Below are 16923 nucleotides of genomic sequence, written 5' to 3' on the forward strand. Positions count from 1 at the left end.
GTTTTAGCCAGGAAGTTGACGCATGATTTAGTCAGTTTTGAGTCACATGCAACATTCTTATATTTTGATGAATTGTTGGTAATTAGGAGGTGCTATATCTGGTGAAGTGCTCCACCCCATTTGTCCTGCCTTCACATTGGATGATCTCCATTTAAAGTTATAAATATTAAGAAACCCCAAAGTACTAAGAATGAGTTCACAGACCTACTTTTAATTCAATCTGGTCCCAGGAAAATCAACAAACAAATGATTGCTTTTAGATGTTATACAGACTTTGTGACAGGACAGGAGCACTGGGTGACTGTAGTGATTAATGGCCAGGCAGTAAAAAAAGAATTAAAAAAAACATGAATATTTTTTTTTCTTGGCAGCCACGAGATCACACCATCAATTTGTTTTAGTCTTGCAAGCTAGATAAACTGTGATGAAGGCTCTTAGAGCATCTGCATCGTCACAATCTCACTATAATGCCCTGTTATATCCAAACACCCCTGCAAGCTGGCACTTTGGCTTTGCACAGAGAATCTTATAAAAGCCGGTTTATGTTTCCATTTCTCTGAGGAGAAGACGAGATTTGATTACCGTCCTCCTTTGACCAAAGACATGCCAATGCTTTTCAGCTGTCACGTTTTAATTTCGACTTCAATCCTTCCTTTCAGTCCATGACAGGCCTTCTGTTCCAGTTAACCTCAGGCTGGCTACCTTCTGAAATTAGGAATGCCTTTTTATTTGTAACACACACTTTGTGCTGGCAAAGTAAATCAAGGCTCTCACACTGCCAAGTAACTCTTTTTCTTCTCCTGATATGAGGGTTCAGATAATGTGATACCATACAGGACATGACCTTTGCTTTAACTTCTTTCTGTCAAAGGCAAACAAGTCAGCGAGTCAACGAGGCTACATCCCTTTCGCTGTCAAAAAGCTCAAACCAACAATAAGGAAAAACCGGATTGGTGACATTTTATTTCCTGCCACCAACACAGTAAGCAGCTGAGTTTCCAATAAACACACAAGTACATGTCGCAGGAATGCTGGTCTGAGAGTTAAAATGTGCACTTTAGACTTCCATGCAAATGTTGCTCTAACTTCTTCGCTTATACTGAAGTTCTCATTTAAAAACATTTGTTTCATTGAGAAGACTGCTTTAAAAAAAGTCAAGTTTTGTCCTTTTACAACTTTAATTAGTAACATCTTCATAGCAGACTCATGAATGATGTAAAATGTATGACTTTATATTGGAGTCTATAGATGACTGTGTGCAGAGAGGTCAGGTGGATGTTAGGAGGTTATTTGTTTTGCAACTAAAAAGTGATATCTTGTTTTTGGGTGCTCAGAAGGAAATAAGGAAAGGATAAACTGAGAGAATTCCCCTGTAGTAAAAATGAAAGAGAAATGTAAGACAGACATCTTCCTCCTGAAATCATGCCAAGAGATTCCTTTAGTACCAGCCAATCAATTTCCTAGTATTGCTGTGGGCCCCCTTTTGTAATGCATTCACAGTTTAGTGTGTTTTTGCAGCTGCTTTAACTCTTGAAACGTATTATTGCACTGCATGTTATGTTGTGTGTGATTCTGTTGGTTTTGTGTAACAAATGTTTTTGCAGTTTGCCAGATGGTGGACTGGGGGAAAACATATGGAAACGTGTTTGTGTTCAAAAAAGAAAACAAAGCACAGGGAGAGCAACATCAGGAATGGGGAGGGGAGAGAAATGACAACATGTTGGCAGCTGGCTTTGTGGAAAATGTCCTCATAGGGAGAAAGCTTTACACAGATTCTGAATTATATTTACCTAAAGGTCTCAGAGTTACAAATGAACTTGGTTACTTGTAGTTCAAATATTTATTTGAAAGTGTATGTGCTGTATTGTGAGGCTTTCCTGATAAAAACATTAATCTTGCAGACATTTCTTGAAAATACAGTTCTCAGAAATATAACATTTGAAAATTGTAGAAAACAACCTGCACTCTTTTGGTTGTAGATTTCTGTTGCCGGTTCATGCTGCGATATTTATCTTTAGATCATCAGCTCTTTTGTTACGCTGTAAGCTTAATTGGTGTGAATAACTAAGAGAGCCAAGATTTCACCACAGCACACGACCTGAGACAAATACTTCACCTCAGAACTTGTGGCGTGCTTCAAAGACTTTACACAGTTAGTTAATGTACAACTTTATACAAACAGTTTGAGTAAACAAAAGAGACCAAGTCAAACTTTGAGTCATGGTAGAAGGGTTAAAAAAGGACTAGGAATGATATTGCCACATATTGTATCTGATGATATGTGTTAATACACTAAAGTCAGCCTCTGTTGTCCGGTTCCGTTTGTTTACTTTGTGTTTAATAAGGGGATAAATAATTGTATGAAATGGACAAAGAAACAAATCATAGTCTAATAGCTGATACACTGATTGTTTTGTTAGTATAATGTCTTCAGTGTTTGTTTAGTAATCTTTAATAATGCTTTCACAGTTTTTAATAAATGATTTACTTTTGTAAAAGAGGTTAACGGGACTGCATCCCTTCCACTTCCTGTCACAGGCAGGGTCTTTTTTCTGCCCGAGTGCTTTTGCCCAGTTTTTTAACTGGTATGACCCAGTGTGGGAAATGGGACATACACAACTTATTGTGTATGTTATTAAAACAGCACACTGACACACACTGTCAATGCTTTTATTATTGTAGTGAAAGCTGTGTTTAGCCTTGCATCCCACCCAGCCCCTCCGGCAATCAACACTTTGATATGTGAGTTTTCAAGGCAACAGGAGGAAGCTGCTACAACCCAACATAACACAAGAGACCCGGTTGTTTTGGCGCTAAATGCATTAGTCCAGAAGCCTACAAATGTATTTCCTCAGTCAATTGACAGTTTATGAGGGTATACCAAGCTGTGACTTCTTGGAGTTTGATATTAATACTTCTACATGACAGTGGCGAGCCGTCAGGGCCCTCTAGGCCCTCTGTGAGGGCCTAAGATATTCCAAAAAATAATATTTAAAAACATTAAAAAAAATAATATTTTTTTTAAATATATATTTTTTTAATATTATTTTTGTTATATTTTTCATTAGTTTTACCGAAAAAAAACTTGATTTAATTGTATTTAAAATAACATTTCCAAAGAAATAAATCCTTCGAATCTGCCTGTTCATTCTCTGTTTGAATGTAGGGGTTACATGAAAGAAGCTCGCCTGGCCCTCTCTGCGATTCACAGAGGGCCCGCTATAGTAACTGAACGAGAGAGTAATGTCAAATGACAGTACAATTGACCAATCATATCTTCCCTCTAAATGGGTGGGTTTTATTATCGCGGACATTATGACAAGTTCCGCCCGCTGTGAAACTTTTCTTGTTTCCATAGCAACAACAACTTCCTGTCAACAGCGTGAACTCACCTTCAAAATAAAAGCATGCCAAATTACACTTAAGACATACAACGGCAACGAAAGTAAGAAACACAATGCAATATCATTTTCAATGTCAAAGAACACAAATTGGGTTCACAGGTGTTGTTTTGTGTGGTAGAGGGTCGCTGTCATTGATGCGTTTTGCACCCTGGGCCGTTGTTTTGATATTCCGCTGAAGTATATGCTGTGACGTAATAACTATTTTTTTTTCTTTTTTCGAGGGAAGGGGTGGGGGTCAGAGGGCCTAGGTATAAAGCTCACGGCTCGCCACTGCTACATGAAAATTATAATATTTTGTTGTTAAAACAGTTTTAAAGATGTTGATTCAACTTGATGGCTATTGGAGACTGTAGCTTGTGGTGCTAAGTATTGTACTGCAGTATACAGAGGTTGTTTCTGATATTTACAGCCTCCTTTTATAGTTACCAAAGAGTCTCATAATAAATGTCTGCTATTTGTTGTCCATAACATTTCAATTTATTGCCTAATATTTAAGCTGAGAAGTGTTTTTTTCTGTGGATTTGGCTGAATTTGGTCTGTTCAGGCCTCCTCGCTCCTTTGACCAAACTAAATGACCCAGTCAGGCAGAGATGAGGGCGGCTCTGGAGAGACAGGGGAAACAGGTCTGACTGGCCCTCTACCACTGAAGCAGGGAGGCACCCGTCAGCTCTCTGAAGGAAGAGCCTATATTCAAGCACAATGACGTCAAGACGAGCTGTTCTATGAGTGCCTTTCAGTTTTTGCATTTGTAAATAAGTTACAGCCTTCACATTCTCCTCAAAATGCCCAGTGAAACTCACTACACTATGATAGCTTACTAAACATGTTTTCCTGCTGAAGTTCAAATCTAATGGTCTATGGTCAAGTGTCTCTGTCTAGGTCAAAGTAACCCTTATTTCAGGATTTCCTCTTCCTGCTGAATGCTATGTAAATTAGCAGGATAGTGTGTGCTGGACTGCATTTCAAACAGATACTTATCAGGAATAAGAAACCAGCTTTTAGTTCCAAGCTTTGTTGGCAAAGAAAAATGCATCGAGACAGTTTGTCACCAGCTGGATTACAACTCTGGCAGTGTGTGCGTGGGTGTGTGCTTTCAGGCTTTTGTGCACATACACACGTGCTGTTAAAGTACTTCGCTGTCAGAGAGAGTAACCTGCCTTTGCAGTAAGGCAGCATTACCTTTATTTACCCGTTGACCCATGTTCAGACCTTGAGCCTTTATTTGGCACGTCTCCTGTAGTGCAGACATTCCTCACCATACTTTTAAAGAGAATAGCCAAACCAAAGAAAATATTGTCAAAATAGAATGTTGCAAGTCTTTTATGTACCAATGCTGTTGTTAACAAAAAAAGTGTGTCATCACAACTGAAACTTGTTATCTGTCATGCTGATTGAGTCGTGTGATTGCTGTCAGTTTTCTTTGTGTCTTGTCTCCAGTTGCACAGACATGTATTTACGGCTGTCTCCCGCTCTTTCTCTGCTGCACAACACTTCACCCTGAAATGTCAAAGCCAAGGCTTACTGTTCAGTCATAAATGTTGGCACAGGAGCATGCATGCGCCACAATTCTAATCTAAAAAGCCATCTAACAGCGGTATTTCAGGTAGAAAAACTAAGAATGTGGTGACATAGGAAACGAGCAGGTCGGCCTTGCTAGCCTTCAATCAGCAGAGCAAATGAAAGGTCAGATTTAGTTGCCTTCATTTGTGCTTCATGATGAATTGTGAGAGAATTACAGGAGCACATTCTTATTCTGTTTCCACACATACAAAGATTCAGTGAGAAACTGAGCTCTTCAGTAGATTTTTGTTGCGTGAGGTGTTTCCACCGTGCATCGTTGTTCCACTTTCTGTTGAGTGTCACAGACTCCTGCTTCCTTTGTACTGAGGCCTCGTGTCTCGCTGTGATCTTCAGAGCAGCGCAGCAGTGGTCCGTGAGAAGGCTGAAGTGGAGGCAGCCAAGGGTGCAGTGGAGGGCCAAGCAGGGCGGCTGAACCAAGAGGCCGACCGGCTGCGCAGGCGGGCTCAGGAGCTGGAGAACGAGGTGGCCAAACTCAACCGCATCATCGATGAGGCCAAGCTGCAGGAGAGCAGGACGGGGGACAGAGCTGGAAGACTGGAGGTGAGGGTCAAGAAGCACGGAGAGGGAGCCGCTCACAGGACTGCTGCTAGTTTTATTACTTTGCTGATTTTAGATCCACACTGCCCCCGAAGCATACTATACTATCTGAAATAGGCCTGCAAGACAGAGAATATTATACAACGTGCAATAGTATTGAATATCACATCAGCTATATTATTTGACATTTGATAAACATTTATCAAAAGGTAATCAGCTCAGACTTTCTACTGATTTCTACTGCCTTCAGTAATAAAATACAAAAGATTACTTGTTGAATTTAAATTGTTTTAATTAAATCCAACTATTTTATTGTAGAATTTGAATAATGAACTTACCACAAAGGATGAAGGATATATTCTAGTGATATCCTTGCCACTTACTCAAAAAGTCCCAGAACACAATATCACTGTCTCATGATGTTTTTATCATGCAAGTTGATGTATATAACTAAAATCTAATATATTGTCCAGCCATAATATGAGAGTCTTACATGCCACAATGTCTTCTTAACAGAGAGAAAAAAAGCTGTTGGAAGAATCTTTGGCTGAAATCAAGGAGCAAGAAGAGGAGATGTCTCGTGCCAATCGAGCGTTGACCATGCGGTTGGAGGAAGTGCAGGTGAGATAATTAACACTGTGCTGCTGTACGCTTCATGTAGAGTCACAGTTTTACATGTTTATTAATGTGTCGTCCTTCAGAGGAGCTTTACAAAACTGAGCGCTGAACACAAGGACCTGGAGGAGATGTTACAAGAAGAGAAGATTCAGAAGGAGCAGTTCAAGAACATGAAGAACGACATGGAGGACGAGAGGAGGCTGCTGGACCGCACAGTGGAGAAACTTCAAAAGGAGGTGAGTGCACTTGAGTTCAGTTCAGTGAAACATTCATCCCAGCTAAGCAGGCAACGCATGAGTAGAGGTGGTCTCAGTCAGATGGAAGATCGGTTCATTCATTAATCTTTAAGTCTAATGAAAAGAGTTGAGTAGGTCTTACATAATGAGTTATTCAAACAATGCAGAGGCTAAGTGCTCCTTCAGGTCATGCAGTCTGCTCGGGGAACCTTGTTTTGCTCTTGAAGATGAAAAATAAAACTGGTCACAGAAAAACAACTGCTGTTCGGGTTCTCTTTCAGAGCTATAAGGTAGTTCAAGTTTAATTGAACCAGAAATGGTTTGAAATGCCAGCTGCTTTTGACCTCACAGGCTCAAGTAGGAAGTAGTAGTGCCTGAAGAATAATTTATTTTCTCGGACTGGTGAAGTATTTCACTTTTGTTTGTTTTAATTAAGGGATTGTGAAGGATTCCCTTAGGAATATGGATGTAATGTTTTTTTTTTTCCTTTTGTCTTTTGCCCTGTGCTCTTCCTCTCTCTGCCTGCAGATGAATGACATTGTGGACGCCTCCCAGTCGTCCACTGTGGAGCTGCAGGAACAGATTAATATTTATAAGGAGAACAACCGTCGGGAGCTGGCTGATCTGCAGAAGCTTCTGAAGGAGCGGGGACATGAGCTGGAAAAGTGCCTACTGATGACCAAAACCCTGGAAGAAGAGGTACAGTCAGCTACGTCAACCTCACCTACCGTAGGAGAGGAGTCACAGATTTGAGCGCTGACGCAGCTGTCTCGGTCAGAGCGGTCAAATACAGGCCATCATTAGTCAGCCCTCCCATGCAGAACAGCAGATGATCAGCAATTATTTTCACTCAGCCAGTTTTACCACTCCCGCCTAAATCCTCCTCTCCTCTCAGAAAGCGATGTCATCACTTGGGTATTTCTGCTCCCTTCTGTCCTCTCAAACCCAAAACATAGTATTAAAGTGAAGTAATTGAGCCGAGTAAAGCTGTAGAAAAGCTCTGTTCTTTATTAAAATGATTGTTTACACTCAAGAAAAAAATTAAACGGGATATGTGGAAAATTCCTCTATTACTTTGATGTGTGGCTACAGCAAAATAATGTGGAGACTTAACAACCTGTGGTCACACTGCATTGTTTGCTATCAAGCAATTAATCCTTTTCAGCACATAAGAATGTGAGGAATGTTTTTGTGGACAGATGAATGAGAATAATTTATTTTAGAAAAAGGGGGGCTTTTGTTTAAGGTATTTATCAAACGTTTTTTTTACTAGGCAGGGCAGTCGAGATTTTTACAGTGACCACACGGATACAGTTTTGAAGTTCAGGGAAAACGGAAAGGCATCAGGATATTGAGAGATGTATGTGGTTAAAGGAACATTGGGACATAAAGATCACTGGTCATATGGGAGCTATATGGTCTGTGAATAAGTGTCATGATGTTCTTACTTCCCTGTAACAATTAAAAAACAATCCCGATTTCTTTTTTAGAGGTGTTTTTTGCTTTTCTGTAGATGATGATTGTCTTTTTTTTTAGGTAGGAAAAGCATTCAGGATGTTTGTTGTGCCTTAAAGTATACACTCAATGTACCCTAACTCTTATCATGTAAACAAAACTCAAACGTCTGTTTTTAAAAGGCAACTCCAATGGGTACCTTTTTTTCCTCTCTTGAACATATATGCCCTGATTTTAAACTTTCTAGCTAAGAAAAAGAAGAGCATTGACATTTGATCTATAGGAGGGGGAGTCTATTGGAAACTGTCCTTACTTTCAGCATTTTGTGAGGACATGGTCAGCATCCTCTTTTTCCTGTCTGCATCCACACTGATGTGTCTTTGTCCAGCTGGTGCACAGGAAGAGGAGGATGGTGTGATATCTATTGTTGTTAAAGCTGCACTGGCAGGATTCACATCCTCCTCCGCCTCTCCTGAGAAACTGAATCAGGACCTAGTGAGTCCACTTTTCCAGCTGCTCTCGAATGTCCCGCCACACCCATGTTAACTTGGCAGTGTATTGCTCAAAGTAACAAGTCCAGGCCAAATTCATGTCTTTTCTTTAAAAGTCTTTATTTTCAAGAAAGACCCTTCCAAGAAAGCCGAATAAAAGCATCAGGAAGACATATCTAGTTCCACTTCCTAGATCTGCCTTATTAATTGATTACTACAGTAATGTATTAATTTCTTAACGTGTTATTGCTTTTCAGGGACTGAGAGAGGATGCACAATTATCCAATTACACGTTTGACCAAGTCTTTGTATGCTCAGCTCTAGCTCCATGTCTTAAACGTGGTCTTACTTAAGTATTTACATGATGAAATGCAGAGTAATTCTGCACTAATGGCACAATATTTGTTCTAGTTCAGACATAAGGGGAAATGATAAATGATCATTGTCTTAGTATAAAGCAATAGGAGCCATTTTCCAGCTGTGGGGGGCACCACTGCTGAATAAATGCATTGTGAACTAGCTGCACTGGGTTCATTATTCACTCAGGGGTTTAATAATTTCCATAAGCTGCCACTTAATTGTTGTTCCTTGCTACAGAGGTGATATTTAAGATACTTAGGCAACTTAAGATAAGGAGCCAGATGATGAATCGAACCATGCCTAGTGTCATTAAATGAGACCCTGAACCCCCTATTAGACAATATATAATAGAGCTTCTTTATAAACTACAATAACATGTTTTAGCAATGAGCATTTTTTAATAAAATGTAAAGTAAGTAAAGATATAGCACTTTTCAAAACACAGTTAAAAAGTTCTTGACACACACAAATATACAAAATTCCAATGAATTTATGAAAATAATACACATGGCAATGTATTTTATTTTAGTTGTCGCACCGGGAGGAGGACCTGCGGCAGTGTCGGAGGGAGCGGGACGAGGCTGAGCTCACGCAGTCGATGCTGGAGAAAAAGGTTAATGATCTGGAGACGGAGGCTGAGACAAAGACCCACGTTAAAGACGATAAAACTCGACAAATGAAACTCATGGAGGTACATAATGATGACAAATAAAGCATCTAAAAAAGGTTTGCGGTGGAGATCATTGCAAAAGGCCTTTCTCTAACCCCTCAGTAGATCATAGTGGTCAAGGATAATTTATACAAAGCAGATACAATATCAGCACTACCTGACCATTTGGTGTACTGACTTTGTTCTGCAGGACAGGATCGACCAGCTGGAGTTGGACCTGAGTGAGGAGCGGCAGGGTGGAGACCAACTGATGGACAGGATAGACCGAGGAAGAGAGCAGGTACAACACACACTCTCACACACTCAACACATTCTCATTATCAGTGCTCACCTGTGTGGATGACCTGCTGTCCATGCTCACTTTAGATCACACAGACGTGTCTCTGTTCCATCTCAACCTGTAAATTATATCCAGGTCTCTTGTTGCCTTGTCTTTCACCTCTAACATCATGAATCACTAATCTCTTAACGATACAAACAAGGAATATCCACATAAAGATTTCAGGTCTCAAATATAGTCCTGATGGTGTAAATTCACATTATTTATGCAGGTTGTTAGTTTGTGGCAAATATTGGGGGTTTTCTACATTCAAAGCTACTGGTGAGGTTTTCAATTGAATCTTTGAAGGTCTGTTTTCATATTTTAAGACACCTTTAACGTCGCAATGGAGAATTATTTTGTTATTGTGGTTATACAAATGTAATTAATGGTGCTGTTAGATCGCTTCTAGGTTGCAGCGTAATTACAGCAAAGAAGAAGAGAGACTGAAATGGATGGAAATGGAATACATTTATCCAAATAGTATAATACTAATAATATTAATGTAGCCTTATCTTTATCTGGAACTTTGCAGAAGTACAACAGAGTTATTTGTAATAAAGTCCACTTTTTTAATGAAGCTTTTGAATTATTTGGTACAGTCCTGGTAGTCTATGCTTTGATTATCAGTGCTTTGATTAATGTGCTCACTCTCAGGTTTGCGTGTCTCTACATGCAATATCCACACTACAGAATTCCAGGTTTATTTCTGGTCTAGATAAAGTGGACGCCGGGTTATTGCTGTGCTTTGTAAGGTGATCTTGCATAATCATTCAGGTTGGCGGCCTGCCCGCGTGGTCTGAGAGCGCCTATCCAACTTTCATGCATCGGTCACAAAAGACCCCTCTTAATGCGTCGCTCGGGCCAAAATATGCAAGCTGCCAAATGTCTCAAGTTTTCAGGTTGTGGAGTTCACTCGGAAATTACGTTCAGTAACTTCATCTCGAGAACAAATCCAATTCTTGTGCTTTTAAGTCCGTTTTTATATATCCTTCTAAAGCAAGTGCTCCACTTTTCCTTCCTCACTGATAACGCTGCTGACGGAGCCACTGTGAAGTGAGATTTAGATAAAGTACATGCATGGGCTTTTACGATTGTTGTTTTTGTAGGGAGCGACTGCTTACTAATCAGAAGGAGGATGTTGGTTCTGGAGTTTTTTTTAAAACACTTGCATCTCCTTTATATTAAATGTGATATAAGATCAAAACACGGGCCTGTTAGGCTTGGCTTCAGGTTCATCTCAGTACGGGACTGAAACTACATTTAATTTAATGTGCCTAGTGACATCAAGAGAGGCTCAGTTTGGTCGAGTAAAGTATTTAAAATCCCCTTAAATGGTTTCCTTTCCTTTAAAAATCCCTGGCATGAAGAAAAATAGTGGCAGTAGCACTGGTTCAACATTAGGCTGAGATGGGTTGTCAAGGAAACACTTCAGCTTTGTGCAGTCAGAGTGGTTGAGTGTTAGTGCTGCATGTTTTCAGTGCACACACACACATGCATGCGGGTATGTGCTGGTGTGTGTGTGCTCTGATGTCTGTGGGGAGGAGAGGGGGGATGTATGGCTATGGGATGGAGGGGTGGTGGGGTTGCAGCGGAGGCAGCAGGAAGAACACCTGCGTCTCTCCTGGCACCAGGTGCTCCTCCCCTGTCTAAATGAGAGTAATCTCCCCTCTCCTCTCCTGCCGTCTTTCACAAAGCAGATTAGTTTCGCTGTATGTTCCAGTCTGCTGATTCAGCTCCCCCAAGCACTGTGCTGGCTGCACCAGTTATAGGGGCAATCGTTCATCAGAGCAGCCCACTGTCACACACTAATTGGCATAAAATATCACCAATTCTAAGCTCCTCTCACAAAGAAAGAACCATCACTGCTATATCGATTTCTTTTCATCCTCTCTTCCATTGAAGCAGGCTATCACTGAGCAGTCATGTTCGTGCAGTAAGGCCTCTCTGAGTTGATTTCAGTGAGTGGAGATATGATGGCAACGAATGAATATTAAAGGAATAGTTTGACATTTTAAAATATACGCTAATTCTCTTTCTTGCTGTGACTTAAATAGGAAGATCTATACAACTCTGATAACTGTCTGTTAAAAACAAGAAAGTGGTGGTATGTGGATTGTGTTAACTTTGGACAGGGCAAGGCTAGCTGTTTCCCTCTGTTTGTAAACAAAAATGGTCATAGCTATATTTACTTTACACAAACTACTATCATTGATTGTTTTCTTTTTTCATTTTACTACAACCCTGTCACTGAGTGTCATTAATATTTCAATAGAAACTGGAGTGCCGCCAAACAAGAAAATCCGGCTCACCATTTAACTGAGGCACTTTTAGCGTTACCTCTCCTATTGTTTAGCATTATGAGTCACTTAACGCCACAGTGGTTTCGTTTTTACTGAGCCTCAGACAGTGTCGGATAATAATTGTCATCAGACTGTGTGGGAGCGTAGTGGTGACAGTGTCTGGACTCTGCTTGACAGGTGGAGCAGATGAGGAATGAACTCCTGCAGGAGAGGGCTAGCAGACAGGACCTGGAGTGTGACAAGATGGCTCTGGAGAGACAGGTACACACTCTCCTGTTCGCAGGAAAACAACTCCACACACTGTTTCTCTACAAACTCAGAACAAAGCACCAACTCATTTCCTTCATTTCTGCTCATATATTCATTTGATTGTATCCATTCACATATAATTTCTAATTCATATTTTTGTTACACCAATTGTATAGTATACAAGTGTTTTTCCTGCCAAGGTATGCGCCTCACTACCTCTCTCTTTGTGACCCCTCTAGACCAAAGACCTGAAGAGCAGAGTGGCTCATTTAGAGGGCTCCCAAAAGTCCAACAAAGAGGGCCTGGTAGCCCAGCTGGAGGATCGCATACAGGAGCTGGAGGGGAGGCTGGAGGGAGAGGAAAGGTGAGATGAAGGCTCCCCGGGGGGAATAGGGATGAGCTGCACTCTGGTCTAGGTGATTGAAGAGGAAAGCATTATGGGGGGAAGATGACTGAGAAATAGAGAGGTTCATTAGGTTGGGTTTGATCCTAGAACTCACTGCCTTGTTAGTAGTGAGTTCTAGGTGCCTGATTCAGAGTTTGTACTTAGACACTGAGGGATTTAGGCTCCAATGTTGGATCTTATGAAAGGGAAGTAGATCACAACTATAATGTGGATTGAGGTTTTCAAACTTTGAGGCAGGTTTCTAAAGGGGTTGAAAAAAATGCAGTTATCAAAAGAGATCAAATAGAATAGCCTTAGTGTGTGTGATTTAGGTAAACACTTCAGTCATACATTAGTTTGGGGGAATTGGCTATTTTTCATATAGTCAGAAACTAATAAATGCCATTGAAGGGGCATTCTTTCTTTAGATAGGTTAGGTGTAGTGTGAAGCAATAATAGAGTGTTTATGGGATAAATTAAGATTACCAGTATCCTATTGACTTCCAGGAATCAAGTGGAACTAAACAAATAATTAAGCGGGGGTGACCATGAGTCTTTTTCCAAGCTTAGTCTACAGAGAGGCCCACAGCCTCATAAACAATTAAATCATGTGCTTATTCAGAAGAGAAATCCAACTCAGTAAGACTGATGTGCTGCACTAAGAGATAAGAAAGGCTTTATTGTTTATGTTCATGCTGATGTATGATGATATGTTTCAGGGAACGTGCCAACCTGCAGCTGGTGAACCGCAGGCTGGAGAGGAAAGTAAAAGAGATGATGATGCAAAGTGAAGAAGAACAAAACACAGTGCTAGATCAAAAGGACCAGGTATGTAAAACACACCCTCCTTTAACTCAATTTACTACACATTCTTGCTGATCTTTGTTGAACCCTTTTAACCCTGTGTGTGTTGGTTCTTCTTGAAGTTAAATCTGCGTCTAAAGGCCCTGAAGCGGCAGATGGACGAGGCTGAGGAAGAGATCGATCGGCTGGAGCACAGCAAGAAGAAGCTGCAGAGAGACCTGGACGAGCAGCAGGAGTCCAACGAGCAGCTCCAGAGCCAGCTCAAATCTCTGCGGAGTGAGATCAGGTGAACGCATAAAGACAATATCTGATGTGCCCAGTTTTCATACGTAGAAGACTAACATTATAAAATGCTTAAACAATAACACAACAAACATGTTCAGGGTCCTAATTATATGTTTCTGTCTCATCCAGGCGTAAGAGCAACTCCGCTCCGCTGCTCAACACTCTGGACGATGATGACGACGATGACGACATCAGCACCGACGGAGAGACGTACTTCAGATCCTCATTGGGGTACAAGCGCTCCTCAAGTCAGGACAACATCCTGTCCACCTACACTTTATAAACAAACCCTGAGGTGGAAGATAACGGCTGCTTTACATGCATCACTGTGGGACCAAACAGCTGGAGATTTATGTGCTGTTTGCAAATGAAACTGTAAATGTTACACGGAAACATCTGTGTGATTAATTCCAGTAGAATCTCCTTGTCCATAAATTCACTCAGTATTATTTTTAGCGGCTCTGAAATTACAGGATGAAATGATACATTTTTTAATGTTTTAACATGTCCCATAGAAATGAAATGTATATACTGTTACATCTAGTAATTCTACATTCCCACAATAAGCCTTGTGTACATTTTAATCTTAGTGGATTTTTATTTGTTTTACAAATGGATTAAACATGATTATCCTAGCATTAGTAAACTTGAAAGCGCACTCTTTAATGCACTGTAAAACGACGCAACCAGTACTGCCTTTGTGAACAATTATGAGGTGACTAACTCTCACTTTTTATGCCTATCAAATATGTTAAATTTACATACAGTATCTGAATATTAATGTGTATATCGTTTAGGCTAATAAAATATATCCGCTTTTTTAATGAATGAAAATCAAATCCGAGTATATGAAGTGAGCAGTGCCAGGATTCTTTTATTTTTATTTATTCATGGTTGAATACACAACATCCTGGCTCAGTGAAGGTTTTAGGGAACAATAAAGGAGGGACTTTGTACACATTGTTTTTTTATACAGTTGTCTATGGTTTGATACAAATATTAGCTCCAAAAAAATACTATAAACAGGCATTTATTGTAATTGTTACATACAGGTTACTGCAAATATAAGTGACACCACAGTATTGCTTTCACATTTACTGGAAAAGCTTGCTTAATGCAATCATGTGATATCTTAATTGACTTTCTTTTATCTTTTTTGTGATTATTGATTCTGAATCTAACTTTTCATCAGTTGCAGTGCTAAACATATATCAAAACAGTTCATCTCTGAAGACATTTTTATACTGGAAACACTTTGATTCAACTTTTATCTCTGGCCATTTCTCTCCTGATTGGTGCGGTGTTGATACCGGACATGGTTTTAAGTATTTTTCTTTAACCTAATACATGTGTGTGTGTTTGAATCAAGTCACTGTGCATGTATAGCCTTTCAATGCCTTGTAAATGTCCTTCAATTTTCCTTGAAGTGAAAGAGGGAATTTCTTCAGATGAGATGACTGCTGTTTTGTTACACTGTGATGATTTGCACTCTCTGTTGGCTCTGCGCCGATGTCTGACGCCTGTGGAGGGACAGTGGATTGAGACAAATTGCTGCCACTACCTCTCTGTACACACAATAGTTTGTTCATAAATCCTGCTGACACTCAAATAAAGTTACTTCCAGTTACTCTCACATGCTTTTTTGCTTGATGAATAATTATTGGCAATTCATTTTACAATTTAAAGTTCCCTATCACACATGTTTTAATATGTATGAAAACGTTTTAATTCATAATTTGTTCGTTTTTTTCCATAAAAAGTTCAAATACCTAGTTAAAAATCTGAAACAACTCCCCTCACATTTAAAAATCATTTCATATATTTATCGACTACTACACTTGCATTGATAATTATTAGTTTTGACAAGTGGAGGTTTTTCTGGAGTTGGATTTGTTTCAAAGTGTCTTTTAAAAGATATCAACTTGTGAATGAACGTTTTTGAGATGAGAATTTTAACCAGTTTTTCACTGAAATCTAGTAGAGTAGAAAAGCAGGTTTTGACTGAGACAATTTGATCTGTCTAGAAATCATTGTACACTGACTTCATTCATCCTCTGATAAAATCTCTGGGGTCAATGCAGCTGTGTCAATAGCGGCTCTTTAATTTCGTGCTCAGTGGGTCACTGTTTTTCCTGCTGCAACATATGAGGCATATGATTCCTGTGTTTGGGCCTTATCGCCTTTCACTGCAGAGCTTTGACCTCCTTCAGTCTCTGGGGTAGAACACACAAAAAAAAAAGATTGCTGGTGTAGAGCTGCAGCACACAGTTGAAAGTGTTTGTATTTGTAATTGATTTAGGTCACATTGTCAAGATCAGTTTTTACTGATATCAAGATGGTCTTTTTAGGTTGCTCATTGTAAAAACAACATGTATCTACTTTAATTTCATGCTTTTGGAAGATAAAACTGGGGTAGCACACTTCCCAGTCTGAGAACTTTTTACACTCTTATCTACAGCGGACTACAGCAGAACAAGGGGGAGAATAGACAGGGCTTTCTTATGCGTACTGGCTGACTGGCTATTGTTGGCAGGGCATGGCCTTCATTTGCTGCTTTTCTGTGAGGAACAAACAAATCAACCTTTCGAGTGCCACAGTATTATCTCTCTCTTTTGTGTCAAGCCAAGCAGTAAACTAATGGGGGCTGAAGGCAGGACGGCTTAAGAGGGGAAGTTGTGTATGCTTAACAAGGTGATCATTCTTGGGATTCCTTTATATGCTTGAGTGACTTCAACCAGAGTGACTGCTGAGAAATAAAGAGGTGAACAGCTGAGAGAGAGTCATTTCTGTGAGGGAACTGTGGGAGTTTAAGCATACTGTACAGGGTTTGAAAAGATACGCTTTTTCACACGGTGCTCTCTATTTCACAAATGTAAATAGGAATACACGTTTAACAAGTCTTACAGGCATCTAGAAACATCTCTGGCACTTAAGTGGAGGTGGAACACAAATAAAAGCTCGTGTGTTCAAAATGTCACAGAGTCATGCTGCCCCCTAGCTGTGATAATAGTACCAGGTTTTATATTTTTTCATCGTCACAGTCGAATTGTCGAAGGGTCTTTCGGCAAAATACTTAAAACCAAATTGCTTCCTAGGCCTGTCTACGGTATGACAAATACAAATAATAGAGATTAGCACATTATTTGGTCTGTAAACTGTGTTGGAGCTGTTGTACATTTTCTCACTTGTCTGCAAAGTAGTGTCCACTGACTTCCATACTGGAAGG

General features: G+C 40.0%; 1 protein-coding gene across 1 annotated transcript in view; it reads left to right on the forward strand.

The window, feature by feature from the left end:
* The window catches only part of cgnl1 (cingulin-like 1), a 30739-nt gene extending 15409 nt beyond the window's left edge, over window positions 1–15330 (forward strand). Inside the window, exons 9-19 of the mRNA XM_034116313.1 lie at window positions 5319–5525; window positions 6039–6143; window positions 6224–6376; window positions 6905–7075; window positions 9212–9373; window positions 9543–9632; window positions 12152–12235; window positions 12463–12587; window positions 13328–13436; window positions 13535–13698; window positions 13827–15330. Coding sequence (XP_033972204.1) covers window positions 5319–5525; window positions 6039–6143; window positions 6224–6376; window positions 6905–7075; window positions 9212–9373; window positions 9543–9632; window positions 12152–12235; window positions 12463–12587; window positions 13328–13436; window positions 13535–13698; window positions 13827–13980 — 1524 coding nt within the window. The 3' untranslated portion in view covers window positions 13981–15330. The remainder of the gene's footprint in view (window positions 1–5318; window positions 5526–6038; window positions 6144–6223; window positions 6377–6904; window positions 7076–9211; window positions 9374–9542; window positions 9633–12151; window positions 12236–12462; window positions 12588–13327; window positions 13437–13534; window positions 13699–13826) is intronic.
* The last annotated feature ends 1593 nt before the right edge of the window (window positions 15331–16923 follow it).

The sequence above is a fragment of the Trematomus bernacchii genome, unplaced genomic scaffold (assembly GCF_902827165.1).
Source record: "Trematomus bernacchii unplaced genomic scaffold, fTreBer1.1, whole genome shotgun sequence".
NCBI lineage: Eukaryota > Metazoa > Chordata > Actinopteri > Perciformes > Nototheniidae > Trematomus > Trematomus bernacchii.